This window comes from Denticeps clupeoides, chromosome 14 (genome assembly GCF_900700375.1).
Source record: "Denticeps clupeoides chromosome 14, fDenClu1.1, whole genome shotgun sequence".
Taxonomy (NCBI): Eukaryota; Metazoa; Chordata; class Actinopteri; order Clupeiformes; family Denticipitidae; genus Denticeps; species Denticeps clupeoides.
This window is the reverse complement of record NC_041720.1, coordinates 20,456,975-20,480,222: the sequence shown is the minus strand read 5'-3', so window position 1 is coordinate 20,480,222 and position 23,248 is coordinate 20,456,975. Positions and strand designations below refer to the sequence as shown.

Here is a 23,248-nt window from a genome sequence, read left to right as displayed (position 1 = left end):
ATGACAGAAGAACCAGAAGAAATTTAATACATGTGACAATGTGTTGTTCAGACTGATCTATTTCACATTACAGAACTTCCAGCCCGACAGACAGATACTAATGGTGAAATCAATGTGTTTTCAGGCTTTTTTTTGTGTAAAAGTGGTGGAATGATCAGCATGATCACTAGTCAAGCCTTCACAAAGCAGAAACAATGACAGCAGAGTTTATAACTTTAAATCAAGCAGCAAAGACAAATGGTGCTTTTAAAAAATGTCATAGTAGTTTTGTTCTGCACAACTAGGAATTATAAAGAAAATCTACAAGCCAAGAAGGCATGGGGAAAAGTTAAGTAATGAGCTTGGCTAAACACTGGAGAGAACAAAATGTCAGGAGTGGGCCTGAAAACCCTTTTCGGAGCATTAATCTAGAGGAAATGTGCCAGACTGAGAGTGACTGACAGCCCTCTCCTTTCCTTGTATGAGATTAAAGGAGATTTCTTTCTGCACAAAGATGGTCGTGGCCCACAAATCGTTTCATCTGTGAGATCAAAGTAGAATTTCAAGTTTGGATCCTGGCCGCTAATGTTGCATGGTCGCTGGATGCCATGGTATGTGACGCCATGGCAACTACGATACCTTTGTAATTTGAGAAAAAGGACTATTCCAGTAGTCTACTGTAAAGACTGCGGGACTAATGGCAAGCATAATTGCTATAATCATAATCTAATCAACATCTTATGATTCATCAAAGGGAAACCACTGAGGACACTGAGGACACTGCATGTTTTTATAAAAAGAAGATGGCTTTTCAAAATGTGTTGCTTAGATTAGGCTAATAAACTGTTCAAAACGATGAGGCATAATCACATGTTCTGTTGTTCCAGTACTCTACGCTGAAACATCACAGGCTATGCCAGTCTCTTTTCAACCATTTTGAATAATTCTTTCTTTCCAGATGTAAAAAAAGGTTAGACGTGAAGAGGGAAAAGACAGCTCTAAATTGGGGTATAAAGAGATAAAACTGGGCTTTTTTTCTCAATGTGCCACTCAAAAAATGGCCATTAACCATTCTTTCCCATTAAAGAGCGTGAAGATAAACAGCATTGGAAGTAAGAGACACAATCAAGCCAACTAACATGGAAACACGTCACCACGACTTAGACACTACTCACGGAGAGCAATGTGTAGGCCTAGTAAACATGCTTATGACACGAATATGAAACACACAAGTTCTCGTGGAATAGCATCTGAGAGGAACATAGAACATAGAAAACCAACCCTAGAGTTCAGTGCAAATATTTGTCTCTGGGCAGAAATAAAATAAACACATATGTGACAGACCACATTACCTGCGTTGCGGTGCATATAGACTAGAGCTGTAAATTATGGTCCGTGTCGGGTTCCTACTCAATTTCTATCATTGTAGTCATGCTTGGCTCGTCTTGTCTCAGTCAGCGAACCCGAGCTTCCGGTCTGTTGTACCTATGCTTTTCATATAATTTGCTGCTTGTAAATGTGTTTCTGTGATTGGAAGTGTTTTGCAAGATTTTTAATGAATTGTTCATTTGATTTACAATTCGGCCACCATTGTCAGGTGATAATCTGGGGCAGTGGTGGCCTAGCGGTTAAAGAAGAGGCCCTGTAATTAGAAGGTTGCTGGTTCGAATCCCGATCCGCCAAGGTGCCACTGAGGTACCACTGAGCAAAGCACCGTCCCCAAACACTGCTCCCCGGGCGCCTGTCATGGCTGCCCACTGCTCACTCAGGGTGATGGGTTAAATGCAGAGGACAAGTTTCACTGTGTGCACCGTGTGCTGTGCTGCTGTGTATCACATGTGACAATCACTTCACTTTATTATTATTAATCGCAAGAGAGATATGAAAATGGATACTGAGGAGGTTAGATGGAGGCAAGCAGCTGGTGATTATACACTGCTCAAATAAATAAATAAAGGGAACACAAAAAGAAAACATCCCAGAACTGGATTAATGAAATATTTGTATTAAATTCTTTGTTTTTTACATAGTTGAATGTGCTGACAACAAAACCACACAAAAAATTATCATAGGAAATCTAATTGATCAACCCCTGAAGGTCTGGATTTGGAGTCACACTCAAAATTAAAGTGGTGAAACACACTACAGGCTGATCCAACTTTGATGTAATGTTGAGGCTCAGTAGTGTGTGGACTCCCTAAAACGCCTGCACATGTCCCTGATGAGGTGGTGGATGGTCTCCTGAGGGATCTCCTCCCAAACCTGGACTAAAGCATCCACAACAGGCTGTTGTGTAACGTGGTGTTGTCCCACATGTGCTCAATTGGATTCAGGTCTGGGGAATGGGCAGGCCAGTCCATATGTCTAGCATTGTCTTGCTTTAGGAGGAACCAGGGCCAACCGCACTAGCATTTGGTCTCACAAGTGGTCTGAGGATCTCATCTCAGTACATAATGGCAGTCAGGCTACCTATGGTGAGCACATGGATTGCTGTGCGGCCCCCCAATGAACTGCCATCCCACACCATTACTGACCCACTGCCAAAATGGTCATATTGGAAGATGTTGCTGGCAACAGAAGGTTCTCCATGGCATCATGTCTGTCAAATGTTCTCAGTATAAACCTGCTTTCATCTGTGAGGAGCACAGGGCACATTGGAGAAATTTCCAATCTTGGTGTTCTCTGGGAAATGCCAAACATGCTGCACAGTGTTAGGCTGTGAGCACAACCCCCACCAGTTTACGTCGGGTTCTCATACCACCCTCATGGAGCCTGTTTCTGACCTTTTAAGGAGACACATGTACATTTGTGGCCTGTTGGAGGTCATTTTGCAGGTTCTGCCAGTGTTCCTGTTTCTCCTTGCACAAAGGTGGAGGTAGAGGCCCTACTGTGGGTTCTTGCCCGGTTACGGTCTCCTCCATGTCTCCTGATGTACTGGCCTGTCTCCTGGTCTCCTCCATGCTCTGACACAATGCTGAGAGACACAGTAAACTTTCTTGCCACAGCTCGCATTGATGTTCCATCCTGGATGAGCTGCACTACCTGAGCCACATGTGTGGGTTGTAGACTCTGTTTCTTGCTACCACTAGAGGAAAAGCCCCACCACCAAAACATCAGCCAGAAAGCATAGGAAGTGAGAAGTGGTCTGTGGTCACCACCTGCAGGACCACGCCTTTATTGGGGATCTCTTGCTAATTGTCAGAAATTTCCACCTGTTGTTCATTCCATTTGCATAACAGCATGTGAAATTAATTGTCAATCAGTGTTGCTTCCGAAGTGGACAGTTTGATTTCACAGAAGTGTGATTGAATTGGAGATACATTGTGGTGTTTAAGTGCTGCCTTTATTTTTTTGAGCAGTGAATTTTTAACCCACACATTGCATTTCCCTATTGTAGTGCGCGCAAAGAAAGCCAGGCTTTTAAAAAGCTGAACTTTGGAAGAGCTCAGAGGGTCATGGTTGTCTGGAAATTGCACCGTAAAAACACTGCCATTTATTTAAATGCACCACACAGCATAACAGTCGGCTGGGCTCAGGTCGGGCTCGGCCTGAATTCCATCTATCTCAGTCTCGATCAGGATTTTATTTTTTAGGGATTACAGCTCTAATCTAGATTCTATATAGCCAAGGAGAAGTAAACCAAGGAGAGTAAGAACAAAACCCTACAACTGCTGTTTATTTTTTTGTGTATGGGGAAATTTTTGTGTATGGGGAAATGTCTTGGACATGAACGGGTGGGCTTCAGGGAAAAAAGTTTGGAAACCACTGCAATATGGGACCTGTTTTCCGCCCTGCACAAGATTCTATTGCCAGGCTATCACAATTTGCATGTATTTTATGTAATAATTTAAGTTTCATAATTGGATTATTTTCATTATTTTTTACAATAATAATTTATTATTAAAGCAGTAACCTATTCAACTCTATAGTGGTGATATTAAAGAAAAAAATAAAATCTGCAATGTCTCCATATTGAGCTGCACCTTGAACTAGTATTATTGTAATTCAGTTAGTATCACATTACAAATTATGCATATATATACTTGCAATATATCTGTACATCATGATTATGAAAATTCATATCATCATCAAATTGAATACTGTGAGTATGTCACAAAAGTTCACTGATTAAAATTCTTGAATAAAAGCAGTGACATTTTTGGTTCTGTTGGGATGTGGATCATGTCTATGATGTCTGCTTACCTCATACTCCACATACTCCTCCTCCTCCACCTCATAGGACACAGTCTGAATCTTAATGTCGCTCTCATCGAGCAGCTTCGCCTGTGGGTCCTCAGTACTGGGTGTCTCGGCCACCACGTCCTTGTCCTTCTCGGTAAACGTCGTCTCGCAGCACTCGCTTTTATAATCCTTGCCTTTGACGCCCACCTCGTCCTTGTAGAGGATGAAGTTGGGCCGGTACAAGGCCTCTACTGCCAGATGGAGCGAGGTGGCATCCAGAAGTTGGTGAGGCTTGGTCTTGCCATTGGCACTTCCGCCACCTATGTTCCCACCACTGCTGCCAGACACAAAGTAGTTGATAATGTTCTCCTGGTACTGGTTGCTGGGGAAGTCGCCGCTGTAGCCATAGTCGGCTTTCACCAGATGCTTGTTGTTCTTGTCAAGGAGGGGATTCTGGAGCTCACTTAGGCTTTCCATGCCAGAGGAACTGCCCGGCACTGTGCAAGGATGGCTGGGGTGGCCTAGGCAGGGCTGGCAAAACAGATACTAAAACTCCTCAACAAGCTGGATGCTGTAGGAAAGAGAGAGGGGGAGAAGATTAGAGGAGGAGACCTAACAAACATTGGCTTCATGTTCTCCTCGCTTAGCCTCCAATACAGACATTTTACTCTCATAGATGGACAGTTGGATGCTGTAGCCAAGCACACATTCTCCAGCATCATCACCTGACAGCTTATTTCAATTTAGGTCAAGATTTCAATTAAGGTACCTAAAGTGCCCAGAGAAATGGCCACATAACCCCTCCAGATGGCCACACTGCATAAACTGCCATATATCTTAATTAAAACATTTTTAGGTATTGGGAGGTGCTGTTAACCATGTGCCTGACAAGAGAAGCTGTCAGCTAACTGCAAGCATCTTCATCCATTAATCATTTCCCACCAAAATCCTGTTGTGCTTCTCAATTGATTTAGGAATGCACTCTTCCCTCTCTGCTTGGTGGACACCTTCCAAAATGCTGCTCATTAATCTGTGATTAAAATAGCAGTGCAATCAGGCAAAAAGCAGATTATTTTGGACCCTCTGATCTGATTGTGAGGACAGCATCCTGAAACCCAGGGTGCTGCCAAGGCCAGGATCACATGTAGTGCGCCGTTCCACGAGTAGCCAGGGGCTCAAGAGATTCCGTAACACATGGGAAACAGTGCTACTCTGCTGCTTTTTTAGATCCACTGTCAAAGAAAAGCCCCAGAATAAACCAACTCTAAAGCAGAAAGCCTGGATTGCTGCATTTGCTATGTGTACATCATGGTTGATTTAGTTATATATTTTTGGGGGGATAATTGCATTGTATTAATTGTCACATATAATATAGCAAATGATACTCAATGAAAATGAATTTAGTTTACAAACGGAAACTACAACTTTTACATGTATTTGTTTCCGCTATTTGGACTGGCAAAAAGCTCATCTTTAATTATGCATTGCATTCATGAATAAATGAGATTTGAAAACATTTTACACATAAAGATGAAATTAAATGTCAAAAGAGATGGTTGTAGGGCAGCGTGAAGTGTGAAATTAGGCCTCATGTAATGCTTAGAATAAATGTAATATAAGGCTTGTTCAATTTAATTACATTTTTTACTCACGTGGCCCCTCCATGTCTAATCCTGCAGAATGTGTCTTATATATATGATGACACCAAGTGACATCCTCACCACTCAGCCCCACCTCCACAGTTTTAGAAGATTTGAGTATTCAACGTTACTGATCACAAAAAAAAAGCATGTCACCTTAACTCCATTTTTTCTGGATTTAAAAGTACAGAATCTGGATTTAACAGTACAGTTGCAGCTGTGGAATTCCACAGAAATGTTTCTTTACAGATGCAGATATTTTCATTTTCCAAACCAACAGACTCCCTCATTGTCTCTATCTTCGCATACTCTGCATGCATCACCGCGCAGACCTGATCCTCATTCACACGTTCACGTCCACCCAGCATATACCGAGCCGGCCTGATCACTCTCTACCCATGTCCCTCTTCAGCAGCTACAACCGAATCAAAATCCAAAATGAATAATGACACAGAAAAATGACTCAGTGTCTCCCGAGGCTCACTGCACACAAATATATGTAACCTTGGTTCCTGGGCTTGGTCGGCTGGTCAAGCAGCCTTAGGATATGTCCCTTATGAATAATAATTTGTTGTCTATTCTTCTGCATTAATTGGCCTATGACAGATTGCCATGTTCGCTAATATCACAAGTCAGTTTTCAGAATTGACTAAAATAAGCAGCTAGAAACGAGAAAGGACTTTCTATATCTTGGGGAGGAGGAACTCCACAGATCAGCCGCTCTGGTTGTCCACACAATCGACCAGGCAAAAGTTTTATGCCGGATGCCCTTCCTGACGCAACGCTCCCCACTCATTCGGGCTTGGTACTGGCACCAACAAACACACTGTCACATCCGTCCCCAGTGGCTGGGTTTGGAGAAGCAACTACCTACTCACCGTAAAAACAAGATGGAGGTTTGCAATGACCTGATTCGACCACAGACCATTTCTCAGTACCTTTTTGATTCTCTCTTTCCTCTATGGTGAGAAAATGACTGACAACAAAGACACATAAAGGATGGTTTGCCTTATCCTTTCACAAAAATATTTCACTGCATTTGTCCTTCCATAAATGTACTGAATAAATTACTCCATGTAGGAATCACACACACAATCCTAGTTGACATGTTTCCTCTATTGATATATTATTGACGCACTGGTTTCTGGTAGTGATGGTCTGAACGGTAGAATGAACTGAAGCCATAAAGCAGCCATTAAACTACTTCTAAATCCACATCATGCTCCACATCATGCACAACCAAACCCAACTAAGGGTCAACTTTTCAAGCACAGTGCAATCAAATCCATTAATGCTAATTTTCCTGCAAATGCATAGGCCAAAATGTGATGTTTATGCAAAAACAACAGCTTCAAATTAATATTACATATTTACAAATAATAACATGAGTGAGTTGAACTATCATGATCATGAAATGCTGTCACAGTGATTAACTAACTTTTCATTTCACCATTGTTTTAATGGTATTCATAATCATAGTTCAACTAGTGCATACACATACACCTTATGAAGAACACATATTTAAGAAATTAATAAGAAGCAGATTAATTAAGTGGAAATAATTAAAAAATTATTTCAGTTTTACTTAAAAAAAAACAATATTCAAGTTTATTATCTCATGATGTTACTCTTGTCACATTGCTTGCTCCCCGGCACCCTGTCTTGCAGTATAAAACTTATTTTTGGGATATTGCAAATAATTACTGTATGTCAGAAAGACTTTCTATTGTGATACAAATTATTGGGGAGGAACTACTCAAATATAATTGCATTCAGGACCATTAAAACACCGAACAAAACCCATGAACACAGCTGAGTCTTCTATTGGAAGAGGGATCATGTCGGCTCTTTAGAGCGTCTATTATCTGAGATCATCTTTCGTTCATCTTGACACTTGCGTCTTGACAACTGCATCTGTTGAATAATTTGCCACAACATTGTGCCTCGTCAAAGAGCTTTGAAGGAAGTTAACAGGGCAGGGAGAACAATATTCCAAAAATATTTTCATTTCCAAATAGCAGTTTAGTCCCAGCAGGATGTGATTTATAGTCTCATTAAAAGTTCCAGACAGAATCTTGGTTGCTGTTTCTCAGTTCGCTCCTTGATAGGTGACTCACTAACACCCATATAAATTGTGTGTGTGTGTGTGTGTGTGTGTGTGTGTGTGTGTGTGCATGCGTGAGTATGATGTAACATTTGGATACCCCCATGGTACCCAAATTTTAGATTAGATTTCTTTATAATTATCACCACAATACCAATAGGTCCTCACAGTATATACAGAGAACAGAATTAAAGAAGTGAAATATAAACTGAATAACTGAAAGTTATTCAAATTATTAAAATAACTGGGACATCAAGGTGTTTAATTTACTGTTGAAAAAATGGCACTACATGCAGTGTATGCAGTGTTGCCAGATACCTGATTAAAAATCCAAAATGCAACAAAGCACAAATACAAAACTGCCAAACTGCCAAAATCTGATAAGCATTGAAATGCTGCTACTCACTGCAATGTGTTTAAATGAGGGAATGAGTTCCTGAGTACAAGCAATTTTCCTCCAAAGCATCAGATTCACACCCAACACACTGATGAATCATGTTCCATCCTCTGTTTCATCTTTCTAATGTGTATCTGAAATGTTTTTTTGGCTCAAACATAGCATTCTGTAATCTCATAATAATGTTAAATAAAATGTATTAATTAAAAATACATACTGTATATTATTTTTTTTTAACATCAGGATTCTGAAATCCTACCATCTCTGAGCTCTTAAATAAAAAGTAAATTACAAAAACACATATGATTATAAATGTGTAATATGTATGTGTAAGGACATGCCTTGCATGAAACCTATTTGGAATCTGGACAATAAGGATTACTGACATTCTCAATTTGCAGTGCTGCTTTCGACCATATATATACACACACACACACACACACACACACACACACACACACACACACACACACACATATATATATATATATTGATTACTATTATCAATGCTGCGATTATTGACGCATCATGATACATCCCATAAATTGTCTAAATTACATCACATGATGTTTTCAAATAGAAGAGTTAAGGTCTAGAGCACCCGTGTGGACGCTTTGATTTGCTACAGATAGCAGAAAATAATAGGCATGGTTTTACAAACTCCCGATAAGACGATAATGTTGTGTTAAGGACCAACACAGGGGTCAAAGTTCAACAAATTTCCACTTTGGTCGCGGTGCGCGCACAAGGCCACTGAGTGCCGCGCTGCGCTGTACTTACAGTAGATCAGGCCACCACAGTATTTTTATGCCGCTGCCAGAAAATCACCAAGTAACGTCATTATGATATAACTGATTATGTTCGATTATAAAATTAATTTTCAACACTTCTAATATGAACAGTGTTAAATCAGTTCATAGGAATTTGAATAACCTGCAATGATCCTATGAGGAATCTGAGAAAATAAGGTCTCTGGTTATGCCGTTAAAAAAAACAACACCTAAATGTTACCGTTAGTGGAGATGGTTCACCAGATTCTGAGGCATTTTTTCCCATATACGTCGGTAGTTCTTTTTTATATTGCTTTGGATCAGCAACTACTCTCCAATAATCCAGAATTTTTCTCTCTAAAAACATAAAATAAATAAAATACTACTTTCTCTGACATGGAAAATTAAAACACATCAAGGGTTCCTCTTGATCTCTTCTGATCATGGTGTCTTATTCGGTTTCAAACCCTCCCACGAGGCTCTGGTCAAACTCCAGCTGAGTGTTTCATAACCAGGTATTTCATTACCCGGTCTGCACCCCTCCACAAAACCCCGACACGCCCTGACTGTTTACAGGGTAGACCATACCAGCCCAGTACAATACACTAATAGAAGACTCTGTCATTTTTAAGTCCTCCATTGGACTGCAGGAGCATTGCATAATTTCTCACCAAACACTGATGTCTTCAAAGTAATGTGGTGCTCGAAATAATGCAATTAAAAAAAAAAAAAGAGGTCTGGCTGAGCGCTTTGTTGGTAGGTTGCTATTTTAAGGCAGCAAATTTCGCCGAAACAAAAGTCTAAAGTCAGGGGTGCATTATTTCAGCAGTGCATTATAGAAATGTGTGGATGCACAATGCTGTGGACATGAGTACCGTGACATAGCAGGTGCAGGTAAAAGCATGCTGAGCTAAGGGTCCTTTTTGGCTGTTCTTTATAACAGTTATCTAATATCGTCCATTAAACATCGCTGAACAGTTTATAATGATTGCATCCCCTAATTTAATTACATGCATTCTGTATACACTATAATCCACCACAACTTCCTGGCCTTTAAAAATGATGTGATTTGCAATTCTAATTGGTTAGTTACATTTTACACCCAATAACCAGGACAACCTTTTCCCACTTCATGCAGGCATGAAATATGTGTTTTTCTCCCCAACCATCAAAGCGGCAAAAAAGAGATCATTAAAATAAACTTTTACCTTTACATATACCAATAATTTACTAGCACAGAGTCACTCAAAAATCCTCAATCTAACTTTGCATAGAGATATGCCTTCCAAAGATGCCAGCGTTTCCTCCGACAAAAGAATTACTTTGAATATCTGTTGTAAGACTGTGAAATGCTCTTCTTTTTCTTTTTATACCTTTATAAGGGAAGAATTAAAGAGGAAGCTGCCTCGGCTTACCAAGGGAAGAGCCTGAAACGATGGCCGACGTCTGCAGCCGTGCTGCGGGGGAAAAACAGGAGGCTGTGCTGGTATAAAAATAGCAGACTTCAGCCTAGATTCCAGCCCACTAAATGCTTGTTTTTCTTCCAGGCCTTCACGCTCTTTTGCCTTTTACAATTTGGTCCGATGAGCTGGAGACCAACTTTGCTATGTTTATGAGAGACGGCTGAACAGAACGAACCTGCTGGTGTGAGCATGTTGTGTTTGCTATATTTGGACAGGATGCATAATATTTTAGGGGGCTGGTTATCAGCTGAGCGCATGCCATCCACGAATTAGAAATGCCCGCATGCATCATTGTATTATTTAAATGGGCGCTGATGGGAAAACATAGTGTTCTAATTCTTCCAGAATCATTACCTCATTATGGTGAAGAATGAAAAGCTTATTGCTGCATCTCCGCCTGTTTCCATGCGATACCAGAGTCAGGGAGAACCTATAACCGGGAGCACGGACCTCTGTTCAGCTGCGGGGACTCTCCTCCTCCCTGGCAAGTTGGATCCCATGTTTATTCATCGACTGCACCACAGGTGTGTCCGGGAAAAGCCCTGCTTTCACCGTGCCGGCGGGTTCTGAAGTGGAGAGCTGAATAATTTAGTGAGGTGGCGGTCAATAACTCACCAAATCAATCACAATAAATAAAGCAATCTTCTCATTGATCACAGCACCAGGGTGAAGTTGGGGTCCTGATGCTGGACCTTTTTCTGGATAAAATGAATCTATGCACTTTTACACATATTTCTCAAACTTTGCACGTAAATTGTGCACATTTTGTCATCACTGTGGTCCTCATAATATTTTTTTGGAGGGAGTACTATGAAATATATTCCTTTATATAATTTATCCATATTTAAATATATTTTCTTTTTTAAGCCCTCGGGGTTCTGGAACCGGGCTGAAGTGACACGTTTTTACCGCGGTGTTCACCGATACATCCGATGCGACTGTAAGACTTGGAGCGAGATGTTAAAATAGATCGGCGTGGGAAAATGAAACGGGGAACCTTCATTTGAACTCTTTTTGAATTTGCCTTGCGCACTTGTGATGGGGGGGAAAGATCGACAGGTAGAAAACGCACAGTTCTTACCTGCCGAACGTGATCGGTAGTGTCCCAGTGTAAAAACGGCGGTCTCCAGCCTCACCAGTCCTCCGGATCGGTGCGTGGAAGTCCCATGATGGATGGATCAGCGCGCCTTGGTGCGGTTCTCCCGGTTCTCCCTCCTGCGCAGCCAAGAAAAAAAAAGTGTTCTCCACTTCGATATCATTTATTATCGCAGTCGGAGCGAGAGACTACATCTGGTCCCCAAGTTGAGGCGACTGTCCTCAGCGGGACCCGCAGGGCGTCATTTGTCCAGTTTCCACTGGTTTCGCGCGATTATCACCGCGTTTGGCGTGGGGTTTTCGCGCGTGACGTCACCGACCCGACGTTTGTCTGGTGTAATATTCACCAGGAGGATCGCCACACCCCACCTGCCCCGTGTCATTTCACCTCAGTGGCACCTGACAGGCGGTGGCATGTATATATCGACCTCCAACTGGGGGTGTTAAGTGTGTCACTGTGCTGCGGTTAATGTAGGACACCCCGATACCATGTTTTTCCCCCTGTGGTAGCAAATGTCTGAGGGAGAACTTCTGCGAGCTTAACTGCAATGTCTGGCACATCCTCGGATGCAGATCCTCATAACATGGTGTGGGAAGTGGACACCAGGACACAGACAGAGTGCACAGCCCCTCCCACACCAGGCCAGGGACCACCAGATGTTTGAAGCTGGTGGTGTTCATGGACAACTATTCATGGACATGATCCGGTCCAGAAGGGGAGTTTCATGTTGGTCCTGTGTAATGTTTCCTGGTCGTGTTCACCTGTGTCTGATCGTATATATCTGCCCTGTTCGTGTCTGTTCACTGTCATGTTACCTGTTACTGGATGTCTCCCCTGTCCTGTTCATCACGGATTAAACCCCTGTTTCGTGACGTCGTGCGAATGAGTCCTTCTTCCACGTCATGTCTTGTCATCATTTCAGATCACCTTGCCAAAAGGACGTGACAAGTGGCAGCTGCAGCTGTGCTTGAATGCGACCAAATACAGTGGCTGAGGAATTGTGGGAAATGGCCTTCCGAGCGCTGGTACGAGAGGCCACCAAGAAAGGGGGGAGTGATGAGGACACCATCACGGAGAGGGAAGCAGCTGTAGACGGCCTGAGGGAGGGGATGATTTGCCGTCTTGACATCCTGCCGGAGCTGCACAGTGATGGTCACGCTCACATGTCATTGGACCTGTCACGTCCTGAGCCCGGCTGCCCCGTTCACGCATTATTCAGAAATGACCCGCACCAGCCTGTCGTCACCCTGCACCCCCTCGTTTGTGTTCACGTCGAGGCCGATTCCACTGGAATCCTGTGTGAACCCTACATTGGTTTTATTTCGTTTTTTTTTGTCTGTGTCTCTTGTGACTGCGTTTGTTGACTATGTCTCTCCACCCTTCCCTGTCTTCCTGTAGGAGGGGAGGTCTCGGGTCCTTCTGTGCATGGTTGGAGCTCTCACTCCTGACGCACAAGCCGAAGACCACGAAGCTCTGGGTCTCACTGGGTGGGTGAGGTCACCATCCGAAGCCCAAAGGGGAAGACAGTGGAGTTTAATGAATCTGTGCCTGGGTCCCCCGTCCCCATCCGTGACAGGATGGCTGTCTGCAAAATTTCAGCACCAGCTGCGGGAGTTTCTGTTCAACCAAATTATGGAATGTCATTCCAAATTCTACTATAAAATGATATATTTGGGATTAAGGATTAGCCTGTCTGATCTGCCTCATGTTGGAAACGTGTCAGCTCACACACTGCAGACAAAACTGTTGCATGTGTGGATGGAACTTCTGACCAGTCTGGGTGGCCATACTGAACTATTCAAAACTGAAGCCCGTCACAACTGGGAATATAAAGCAGGGCTCCTAAAAACGGCCAATTACGTTGTTATACTATAGACAGTAATCTGCCGTAAACCTTATGTTAAATGGTTTTAATTGGATTATGCTAAAATTGTACTGTACTTAATCCCTCAAGTATATGACCAGGTGGTCATATACTTTCAAACTCCTTTGAAACATAAAATAAAGACCAGAACTGGACGATGGTGCCATGGAAGACGGTGGCCTGATGAATATTGATCATATATGATGATCATATGGCCAGTTATGTTCTGTTTACATGCTGAAGAGGTGGCTGTACATTTAAATGTATTGATGTAGGAGACAATATGAGAAGAGGACAAGCTGGGAAATCCTGAGTTGATTTGAGGACATTTCTGCAAATTCAAAATTTTCAATACAATTCAATCCTGTTAAAGTCTCTGTCACGGAAATGACGCTTCGAGTGGCCTTCTGCCGGCATGATAAAATCTTGGGAGAGGGAGGCAGAAGGTGAGTGGGAACGGGAATGGAGCAGTGGACGCACCGCAGCGTGGCGGGGAGGGGAGCAGGAGGCAAGGGGGTGGACCGGGGCAGAGTAGAATAGGAATATTTGTATATTGTTTTTCGGGAGTGTTGGTTTAGTCCAGGGAGGGGGGAAGAGACAAACTTGGTTACTTACAGTTAGAATTGGTATTGGTGCAGGAACATTTGGTTTAGCATGACCCAATTTGGTTTTCATGTCTTGTGTTTTCTGTGATTTATTTTTTTTAGCACACTTCTGTTTTTTCTACCTATTGTAAAAATTGTGATTGTCACATGTGATACACAGCAGCACAGCACACGGTGCACACAGTGAAATTTGTCCTCTGCTTTTAACCATCACCCTGAGTGAGCAGTGGGCAGCCATGACAGGCGCCCGGGGAGCAGTGTGTGGGGACGATGCTTTGCTCAGTGGCACCCCGGCGGATCGGGATTCGAACCTTCTGATTACGGGGCCACATCCTTAACCGCTAGGCCACCACTGCCCCAGTACATATTTGCACGTATTTGCACGCATACCTGTACATATTTGCATGTTTTTCTAACACTTTTGGAGAAAAAAGGGACAAGAATAAAAAAATATAGGAAGAGCACTTTTTGATCTATTTTGGGCCTCTCTTTTTGACTCTGCCTTTCGACATCCTGCCACAGTCTCAATCCAGTTAAATTATCTGGTGGATATGCTGAAAAAATCTTTTGTTTTGTGGCATGAGACCTGCAAAATAGTAGTAGGTGGTTTTAATTTTTTTTTTTTTTCAATTTTTCAAGACTAGCTGCTAGGCTGTGCCTGGATTTGATGGAAACTGACAGAAAAATTTCCTTGTGATGCGTTGCAACGCTATGAAAATGTGCACCCCTACCTGAGTAATCTCCTCAGCTATTTAATTTCAACATTTTCAAATCTAATTTGTAAAGTCACAAGGATACAGTCATAGTGGCAGCCTCCATTGTGATATCAGTGGGTTGCAATTAAAACATCTGTAATGATCTCCAGGTCATCCATGGTAATTTTGGGCCTTGTCAAATCTTTAATGAGTCCTAAAATGAATTTAGCTATTCATAAACGTCCATGACACCATAGCATATCTCTGAAATTATGCTTTTGTATCTAGTCCCATTTCCATGAAATTTGGTAGGTGGTTCTTCAATGCATAGGACTTGGCCCCACATAAGTGACAAGCACACGTCCGACCATTCACAAAATGTAAAAGCAACATGATTCATGAGACTAGTACACTTTCTTCCTTTCTGTCATGACCGGGAAGGAAACACAGGAGAAGGACATTTTGAAGAAAAAGAATTTAATACAAAACTGAACAAAGGGAACAGAAAGAAAAAAAACACATGTACAGGTCAGTCTCTAGTTCCACTATCTTCTTTTCTTTTTACATGTCCCATATTGATTATGTTGGCTATAGTAGTACACTAATTATTGGTTCTATTGATTTGTATATTCAAGATTCAAAGAACTTTATTAATCCCAGAGGGAAATTGCTCTTGGTTATACAGTTGCTCAGATTAATCAGATTAATGAATGAATGAATTAATTAATTAATCTATCTACCGGGAAGGAAGAAAAGATTGTAAAAATGTAAAATACAACGAGAAATGACAATAAATAGAAGTAAAATAAAATAGAACAGAATAGTAATTAGCTCTGGCACATAATTTAGTTACCTAGTTACCTATATTGCAGCAGCTTGACTTTATTCAACCTTTAGTATTCCAATGAAATCTAAAAAAAAGTGCCAGACCCCCATCAGGCTGACAATGACACAGAGCTCTTGAGGATGACCAAAAAGCACAAAAAGGAATTTCAGTGGCAGGCCAGGTAATCGTCTTGCCTGATTGAGTGCTCAAAGCAGGCTTTAGGTGACGTTCATTTCACAAGACGAGTTGTCACCTCTCATGGAAAAAAAAGTGTGACTTGCATTAGTCACACGCCTTGTCCTGGACCAAACAACCTCAAAGTGACTGACTGCTTCTGCCAGACGATGCTTCTCGACAGGTGGAGCCCTTTTTTGAGCAGAGCAACATACCTGCAGGCTGAAGCTGAGTTGCTGATGAGCTCACGATCCAATTTGTTTTGGGCCAAAATGACTTCAATCCCTTTGCCACAGAACATTAGAGCCACAAATGAATATCCCCTGGGCTCGTATCACCCATGCCTGTCTGATCCAGTCTCCAGACTTGTAATGGAGAATTCATGAGGGAAACGTGCTTCTGCATCCAGCCTTTCAGGACAAAAAAGTGGCTTGTGTTCCAACTAATGATACCCGGTCATTCCTCAGTGATGCATGTGCCTCTTCTGAGGAGATGAATTCAAATGATCGAGATGGGATAAGAGAATTATAAGAGATTGCACCATAAGCATAAATTGTGACATGAAGCATTTACTATACAAGTATGGAGATATGGACTGGTGTGAAACGCCATAAATGTAAAAAAATGTATAAATGCAAATATTAATAACAGTGAGAAATGCAGTTCCACAATGTAACATAGTGGTAAAATGTCATTAAAAATGTGTGACCTTTTTGAGTATTATATTCTGTCACAGATTTCTTGTAATTTTCTCAAAACAGCTACATAAGATGAACTTGGTGTTAGTAGCCTATTGGTAACACACTCGCCTATGAACCAGAAGACCCAGGTTCAAATCCCGCTTACTACCATTGTGTCCCTGAGCAAGACACTTAACCCTGAGTGTCTCCAGGGGGAAACTGTCCCTGTAACTACTGATTGTAAGTCGCTCTGGAAAAGGGCATCTGGTAAATGGCATAAATGTAAATGTAAAATCCAAGTCAAGGGTGAACAGATGCAGTTAGGACCATCTCCTGTGTCCCCATACACATCCTCATGTGTTATAACAGGTAGTATTGGACTTTTGATGAATAATCTGTAGAACATTTTTATTAACATTGTGGAAACACAGGCCCAGTATAACAATTTCACTGCCCTTGGGCACGATAGACCTTCGACACATAGACAGCTGCTGGAGTCACATGTATAGTGTACGTCTAGCTGGAGGTCCAAGACACAGGCAATTCAGAGAGTATGAAAGTAGTAAAGAAAGAAGGGAAGGTTTTTAATAACCTGGATGTACCAAGTGATGCTTTTTTTTAAAGAAAATCCAGCGTCAGTTAGTGGGGTACTCTGACTGCTGAATGTTATTAAGAAAAGTTAAACCCCATCATAGTGCCAATTATAGCTCCCACTTCTATCATAATTTCTGCAGGATTAAAAAGTGTTCTAGCCTAAGTGGACAAACCGAGAATGGTTTGTTAGGGCCTAATTTATTTCCAAGTTGGACATTACCATTTGGTCCTATGTCACTTGCCTCAAATGTCCAAGAGAAGACCATCTTCAGTACTATTTCCATGTCCTTTCATCCAGGACTCCTTTAGTCCTGGGCTTCAGGCTTCATGGGCCCTGGCTACTTACCAGTGCAATGGTCAGATGCACCTGGCTAACAGGTGCCAATTATCTCTGTCTTGTTCCCTGATAACCCTCATAACCTGACAACCTTCCCATTTCACACCTTAACTTCCCTGTTATTACCGTTGAGTGGTTTGGGTGCTCTGTGTTTGGTGTGTGTTTGTTTCCCTTTTAGGCTGTTTGCTGGGTGGAGTTTGGCAATTCATGGTTCCGCCTACCTATTCACCCATCATCAGTCAACCAATCAAATCAGACAAGAGCATTTAAGGACAACTCCAACCACCAGATGGGGCCCTTGTTGTGGAGCCGGAGGAGCATAGAAAGGAGAGTTTGGGAGTGTTGGAGAAAAGCTAGAGAAAAGCCTGTCTTGCATGTTAGCGTGTTCAGTGTGGTTTTTCATGTGAACTGTACATAGTCTCTCCTTTGTTGTAGTTGTTATGTACAGCACTCTAGGTTTTGGTTGGTTCACTTCTAACTGTAAATAAATGCACAATATTTCACTTTGGCCTGGTACGTGTGTATTCCCACCTCATACATCCCTCTTCTTTGTTGTCATGTTTTCCAACCCCTAGACAGGGACGTGACATCCCTCATACCTTTGTCACTCTTCTGATAGACCAGCAGTAGACCATGCTACTTGCCTATATTATTACCTGGCTGTCAGTCTGTCACCGCCTTTCTGGACCACCTCCATACCGTGTTCCAGGGCGAGACTGGGCGACATCCCGTTATGCCAGGGGAATCAGTGCGTGAGCTATTACACTACGGAATTCTGTACCCTGGCGAATGACAGTGGGTGGACTGATGCTGCCCTCCCCACCGCTTTCTACCAAGGCCTCTGAGAGGCGGTGAAAGATGAGATGGTGAACTGCGATTGGGGCAACACGCTGGATAACTGCGCTGGCCACTTCCCTAGACAGATATCTTACAGAGCGTGGCCAAGAACGGCGTCGGCACACACTTTTCAACTGTGTCTCTGCAGCATGCCTGCCTGACGTCCCTACCCGACGAACCCATGCAGATGGGCCGAGTCCGACAACCATCGGAAAACTCCCCCACTCGCCTGAGGTTTGGAGCCCCCTGGTGAGCACCAAATCCTTCCCCTGCTCTGCCACCTGCTGCTTGCTTCCCATCACCATCTGCTGGAAGAAACCAAGGACCGGCCAACATCAGAGGTGAGCACTGGTGGACTGGTGGTCAGGTACTGATTTGGAGGGGGTACCGGTTCCAGGGATGCTGTGATGTACTCATCCATTGCCTTTCGCTCCGGAAGTAAGAGGAAGTACAGATGGCCTTGCGGTGGTAAGGTCGATCGGCAAGTCACAGGATGTATGGGGGGGACATCTCCGCTGCCTTGTCCTTATCATAAGAAGGGGTTGTGCTGTAAGGGGAATGAGGCGTGGCTGATGAGGGCACATGGGTCAACTTATGTTCCAGGGGTTTGGCTTCGGTCGATGGGCGTGGACTGTTCATGGTTAAGCCTGGGAGCATGGTTAACGTGGGGCTGGATTGAATGCGGGCATGCTTCTGCACATGGGCGTGGTTGAAATTGTTCTTAGCTTGTGCATGGGCATGGACCTGCAGTCTTGGACCGGGGATGTAAGCTTGGGCAGGGAACATGGCATGGGTTTAGGAGCGTCGCCGAGTCTCACTGTTGCCATGTGTTTGGGGGAGAGTGGTTCATGGGTGTGGCTTGTCAGGGCGTGGCCTCGAACTCCTGGCAGGAGCCACCATCTTTACCAAGCTGGACCTCCGAAATGTGTACCACCTCATTCGGATATGGGAGGAGGACGAGTGGAAGACCGGTTTTATAATGCCGTCAGGACACTACGAATATTTGGTCATGCCCTTGGCCTATCCAACAGCCCAGCCGCCTTCCAGGCGCTAGTCAACAACATACACAGGGATATGTTAGACTTGTTTGTTTATCTAGACGACATGCTCATTTACTCACCCAACCTCTCAACCCACATCTCCCACATCCGAAAGGTCCTCCAGCAACCGCCTCTTCTTTAAATTGGAAAAGAGCACTTTCCATGCAGCCAAAATTTCCTTCCTGGGCTTCCACATCAGTCCTCAAGTAATCGCCATGGACCCCATCAAAACCACCACAGTCGCCAATTGGCCTGTGCCCACCAACATCCGGCACCTCCAACAGCGGCGTGTATAAAAGCCAGGTGACATTGGGGTGAAACTACCCGCTCTTTGTTGAATTTATTTCCTAGAGAAGCTAGCCTTCTTTATCTATGCCTGACTGATTGGACCTTATGACCACGACCTTCGCCTGTCCTTGACATTGATTTTGCCTGCCACCCAATACGTGATTTTCCATGTTACCCCACCTTCATGCCACCCAATACGTCCTCCCGTCCAGCCCATGCTCCCAAACCAACCTCAAACTAACTGTTTTCCTGTTCTCTTCTGCCCCAGTGCACCCCAGCCGCCTCGCCTCCTTCCTTGCTGCTCCCCACGGGGCCAGACCTCCCTTCCCCGCCGCAGCGCGTCCACTGCTCCACTTGTCCAGTGCCCTCTCCCCGTAGGACGACTTGTCCCCCCGCTCAAAGCATGTCTGCAAGAGCGTCCCCGAACTCGCACATTGACAGGCTGGAATAAGAACTAATTATTTGCACAAGCTGGTAGATGAAGTCAACATTACAATACGCCCATTTTTTACTTACTGACTAGAAATAAAATGGTTGCTCTTACTCTCTGGCAATGTAGACGGTGCCTAACCCACCCAACTAACCTAATCTGTGATTAACGCCCATGTAACACCCATCTCAACGTGCAACTATTTACATCACGTAACATCCAGGTCCAGGTAATGCAGAATCAGGAGACGCGTAGCGTATTTAAACACATACCAGGTGCACGCTATTGCTCAGCCATTGATCCTTTCTTGGTTCTCTAAAGTGAAGGCTGATAAGCAACACAGTTCCAACTAGAAGTAGGAAGTAAGCTCCTCATCATGTGTTCGGGCTTCCTGTTTGTTCAGCAGGCACACAGTGATGTCTTCTCTATTTTCTCAGTAAGAAATACCGCTCTCTTGTTCTTCAGCTGTCCATTCTGACACCGAAGACTAATAATATGCTTTTTCTTTATTACATGGAACCTGTCTACTGTATTCGTAAATAACTAAACCTCACAATAAGTAAATGTTTTAATTTACCCACCTATGCTGTACAGAGTATTTATTATTAGTCTCAGACCATATCTCTGTTATACACGTCTGCAAGTTCGGCAATAAGGAAATGAAACTGATTATGTGCTGAGTGCTGTGATAGGTCAATATTGAATAAATATTGTAGTGAATCAACAAAAACAAAAATGTAAAAATGCAAAAAATTTATGCGGATTGGCTGAATGTGTTAATTATTGTGATCGCAACATTACAAATTCTTTGAGGGACTGAAAAGACAAGACATACCTCATACAATGACCCAACAATGCAGTTTTATACAGGCAGGAACAGGTACACACAATGACAAATTACATTTACATTTAAGGCATTTGGCAGACGCCCTTACAACGTAGCAGAGGGGCGGTGTGGGAGAATTTGGGAAGGTTGAAGATCAGTCGTGCTGCTGCATTTTGTATGAGTTGTAGAGGTCGGATGGTACATAGAGGTAGACCAGCTAGAAGGGCAGCTAGAATTAGGGCAAGACAGTTCACAGCAAACTCTGGTCTAGACGTGTTTACAGAAACAGATCTTTATTTTTCAGTAGCAACATTTTATAAATGCTGTGACTAAAGAGAAGTCTATCTTGTCCTACTAGTTAATTATATTCATTTTAAATATTATAGTTTTATTGCAGTTGTAGCAGTTGCATATAATACAAATTGAGACAGTAGTTTTGAATTGTGTGTAACATGGCAATCTTTTTTCACACATTACTCACCTGCACAGACAAACAAGAAGAAACTAGATAGAAGTGAATTTAATGGATTAAGGTTATAAATTAGAGGAGGTCTTTTGGAAGTTCGCCCAATTTAGTATGTGGTGACTTCAATGAGGACCGTGTTTTACAGGAAAATAAGCCAACATTTCTTCATTTGAAAAGAGAGGAATACAAACAGGTCATTAAAAGTGCCACAACAAAGAAGAAAACTGTTGGGCCCAATATTTGTTCTCAGCTGAAAGAGAACTATAAAGCGTGGCATCATGCAAGCTTAGTATAGCCATCACAACACGCTCTACTGTGCCATTTCATAACTTGGGGTTAAATATTGCCCAAAGGAATCACTGGAGAAGCAGAACACAATTACAGGTTCATATGTATTGATAATGCACAGGGAAAAAGGTGCAACAGTGCAAAATTACACTCAACTCATTTCCATTGTTACAAACATGTACAACATCACCAAAAATGAAGGATTGGCTTTATTCACTGCATTTTTGCTTCACACCAACCAGTCCTGGGGGAGCTAGTACTGCGAACACTTGCATTTGCCTTAACAGGATGTCACCAGGATGTTCATAATTGTAAATTGCTTTTTAATGTACACATCAGTTCAATTGTACAGAATTTTTTCAAGAACTTCATGCATTACATACATTGCCTGTGAGAACACAGATACAAATTGTGACTGTTTTGTCCTTCATTCATAATGTATGACAGGCATGAACAACATCCATTCCAGGGACTTTTCAACAAACGTAAAACCAGCAGCCAACAACAGTGCACCATAATCAGAATGGCTAACATTGGAGATCAATTCCTACAGTCCTCAACCTGAAAGTGAAAGTGAAGTGATTGTCATTGTGATACACTGCAGCAAAGCACATGGTGACACCACGAAAAATGAGTCCTCTGCTTTCAACCATCACCCTCAGTGAGCAGTGGGCAGCCATAACAGGTGGCATAACAGTGTGTGGGGACGGTACTTTGCTCAGTGGCACCTCAGTGGCACCTTGGCTGCTCTGGGATTCAAAGCCACAACCTTCTGATTAGGAGTCTGCTTCCATACCCACCACCACTGCCACAACCTGGATTTTCAGGTCAGTACAATGGAATTTCACAATAAATAAAAATAAAAAACCCTGTGTTGTGATGCATTAATATGACATTTATAGTAATATAGCAGTATATAACTGTTATACACAATAATATGTTTATGAAATTTTGAAAATCCGCCAGCTTAATAATAATAAGTATAATCAAAATGAAAAAGAAGAAGAAATAAAACAAATAAGAGGGCTGATTTTCAGCAAATTTAACAAGAATCTTTGCAAGAATTTCTGCAGTCAGATGAATGATAGTAGGGAGTAATTTTTTCACGAATAAGATGCAGGGAAAGCAGGCTAGGGAGCTGATGAACACTCCTTTCCAAACATTCAATTTACAACAAAGCCAACTCAGAGAAATGCAATCCTTTGGTCTTTTGTCTCATATCTTCATGCAGATGTATGAAAAATTGTTATCTTTGAACTCAGCAGGCAGCATCTTTGGAGTTTGTTGATGTGTTTAAACATGAATTGATTCGTGCTTGAGTCAGAAAATCATTTCAAGTCTTTAAATTAAAGACCATGCAGATGAAATTTTCATTCTTATTTTCATGTAATTCTCGCAAGACAAACCCAGATGTTAAAAGCAACATAAAAACATATACATGTGTTATAGTGAGGCGAGCTCTGACTGATTCATTGAACAACACAGCAAATGTTATGGAGAATTTTGAAATATATTTTTTTGGTACAATTTTAAGAGTGAAAATGAGCAAAATGAAGGGAGCTTTATGGATTAAGGGAGAATGGGATGGAAATTGTCATGCCACAGTGTTGTCCCCTGCATATCACTGCCTCTCAGCTGTCTCCGTCACCGCCACCGCCTGATACAGA

General features: G+C 42.5%; 1 protein-coding gene across 4 annotated transcripts in view; it reads right to left on the bottom strand.

Moving 5' to 3' along the window:
- syndig1l (synapse differentiation inducing 1-like) overlaps window positions 1-12,024 on the bottom strand; it is a 35,497-nt gene extending 23,473 nt beyond the window's left edge. The window contains exons 1-3 of one of the 4 annotated variants that reach the window (XM_029002793.1): window positions 11,617-12,024; window positions 10,986-11,114; window positions 4,183-4,732 (exon numbers count right to left, since the gene is read on the bottom strand). In XM_029002793.1, coding sequence (XP_028858626.1) covers window positions 4,183-4,638 — 456 coding nt within the window. In that variant the 5' untranslated portion in view covers window positions 4,639-4,732; window positions 10,986-11,114; window positions 11,617-12,024. Of the gene's footprint in view, window positions 1-4,182; window positions 4,733-9,313; window positions 9,537-10,487; window positions 10,697-10,985; window positions 11,115-11,616 lie in introns of those variants that run through there. The other 3 variants (XM_029002792.1, XM_029002795.1, XM_029002794.1) reach the window with 3 other exon arrangements.
- Window positions 12,025-23,248: the final 11,224 nt, after the last annotated feature.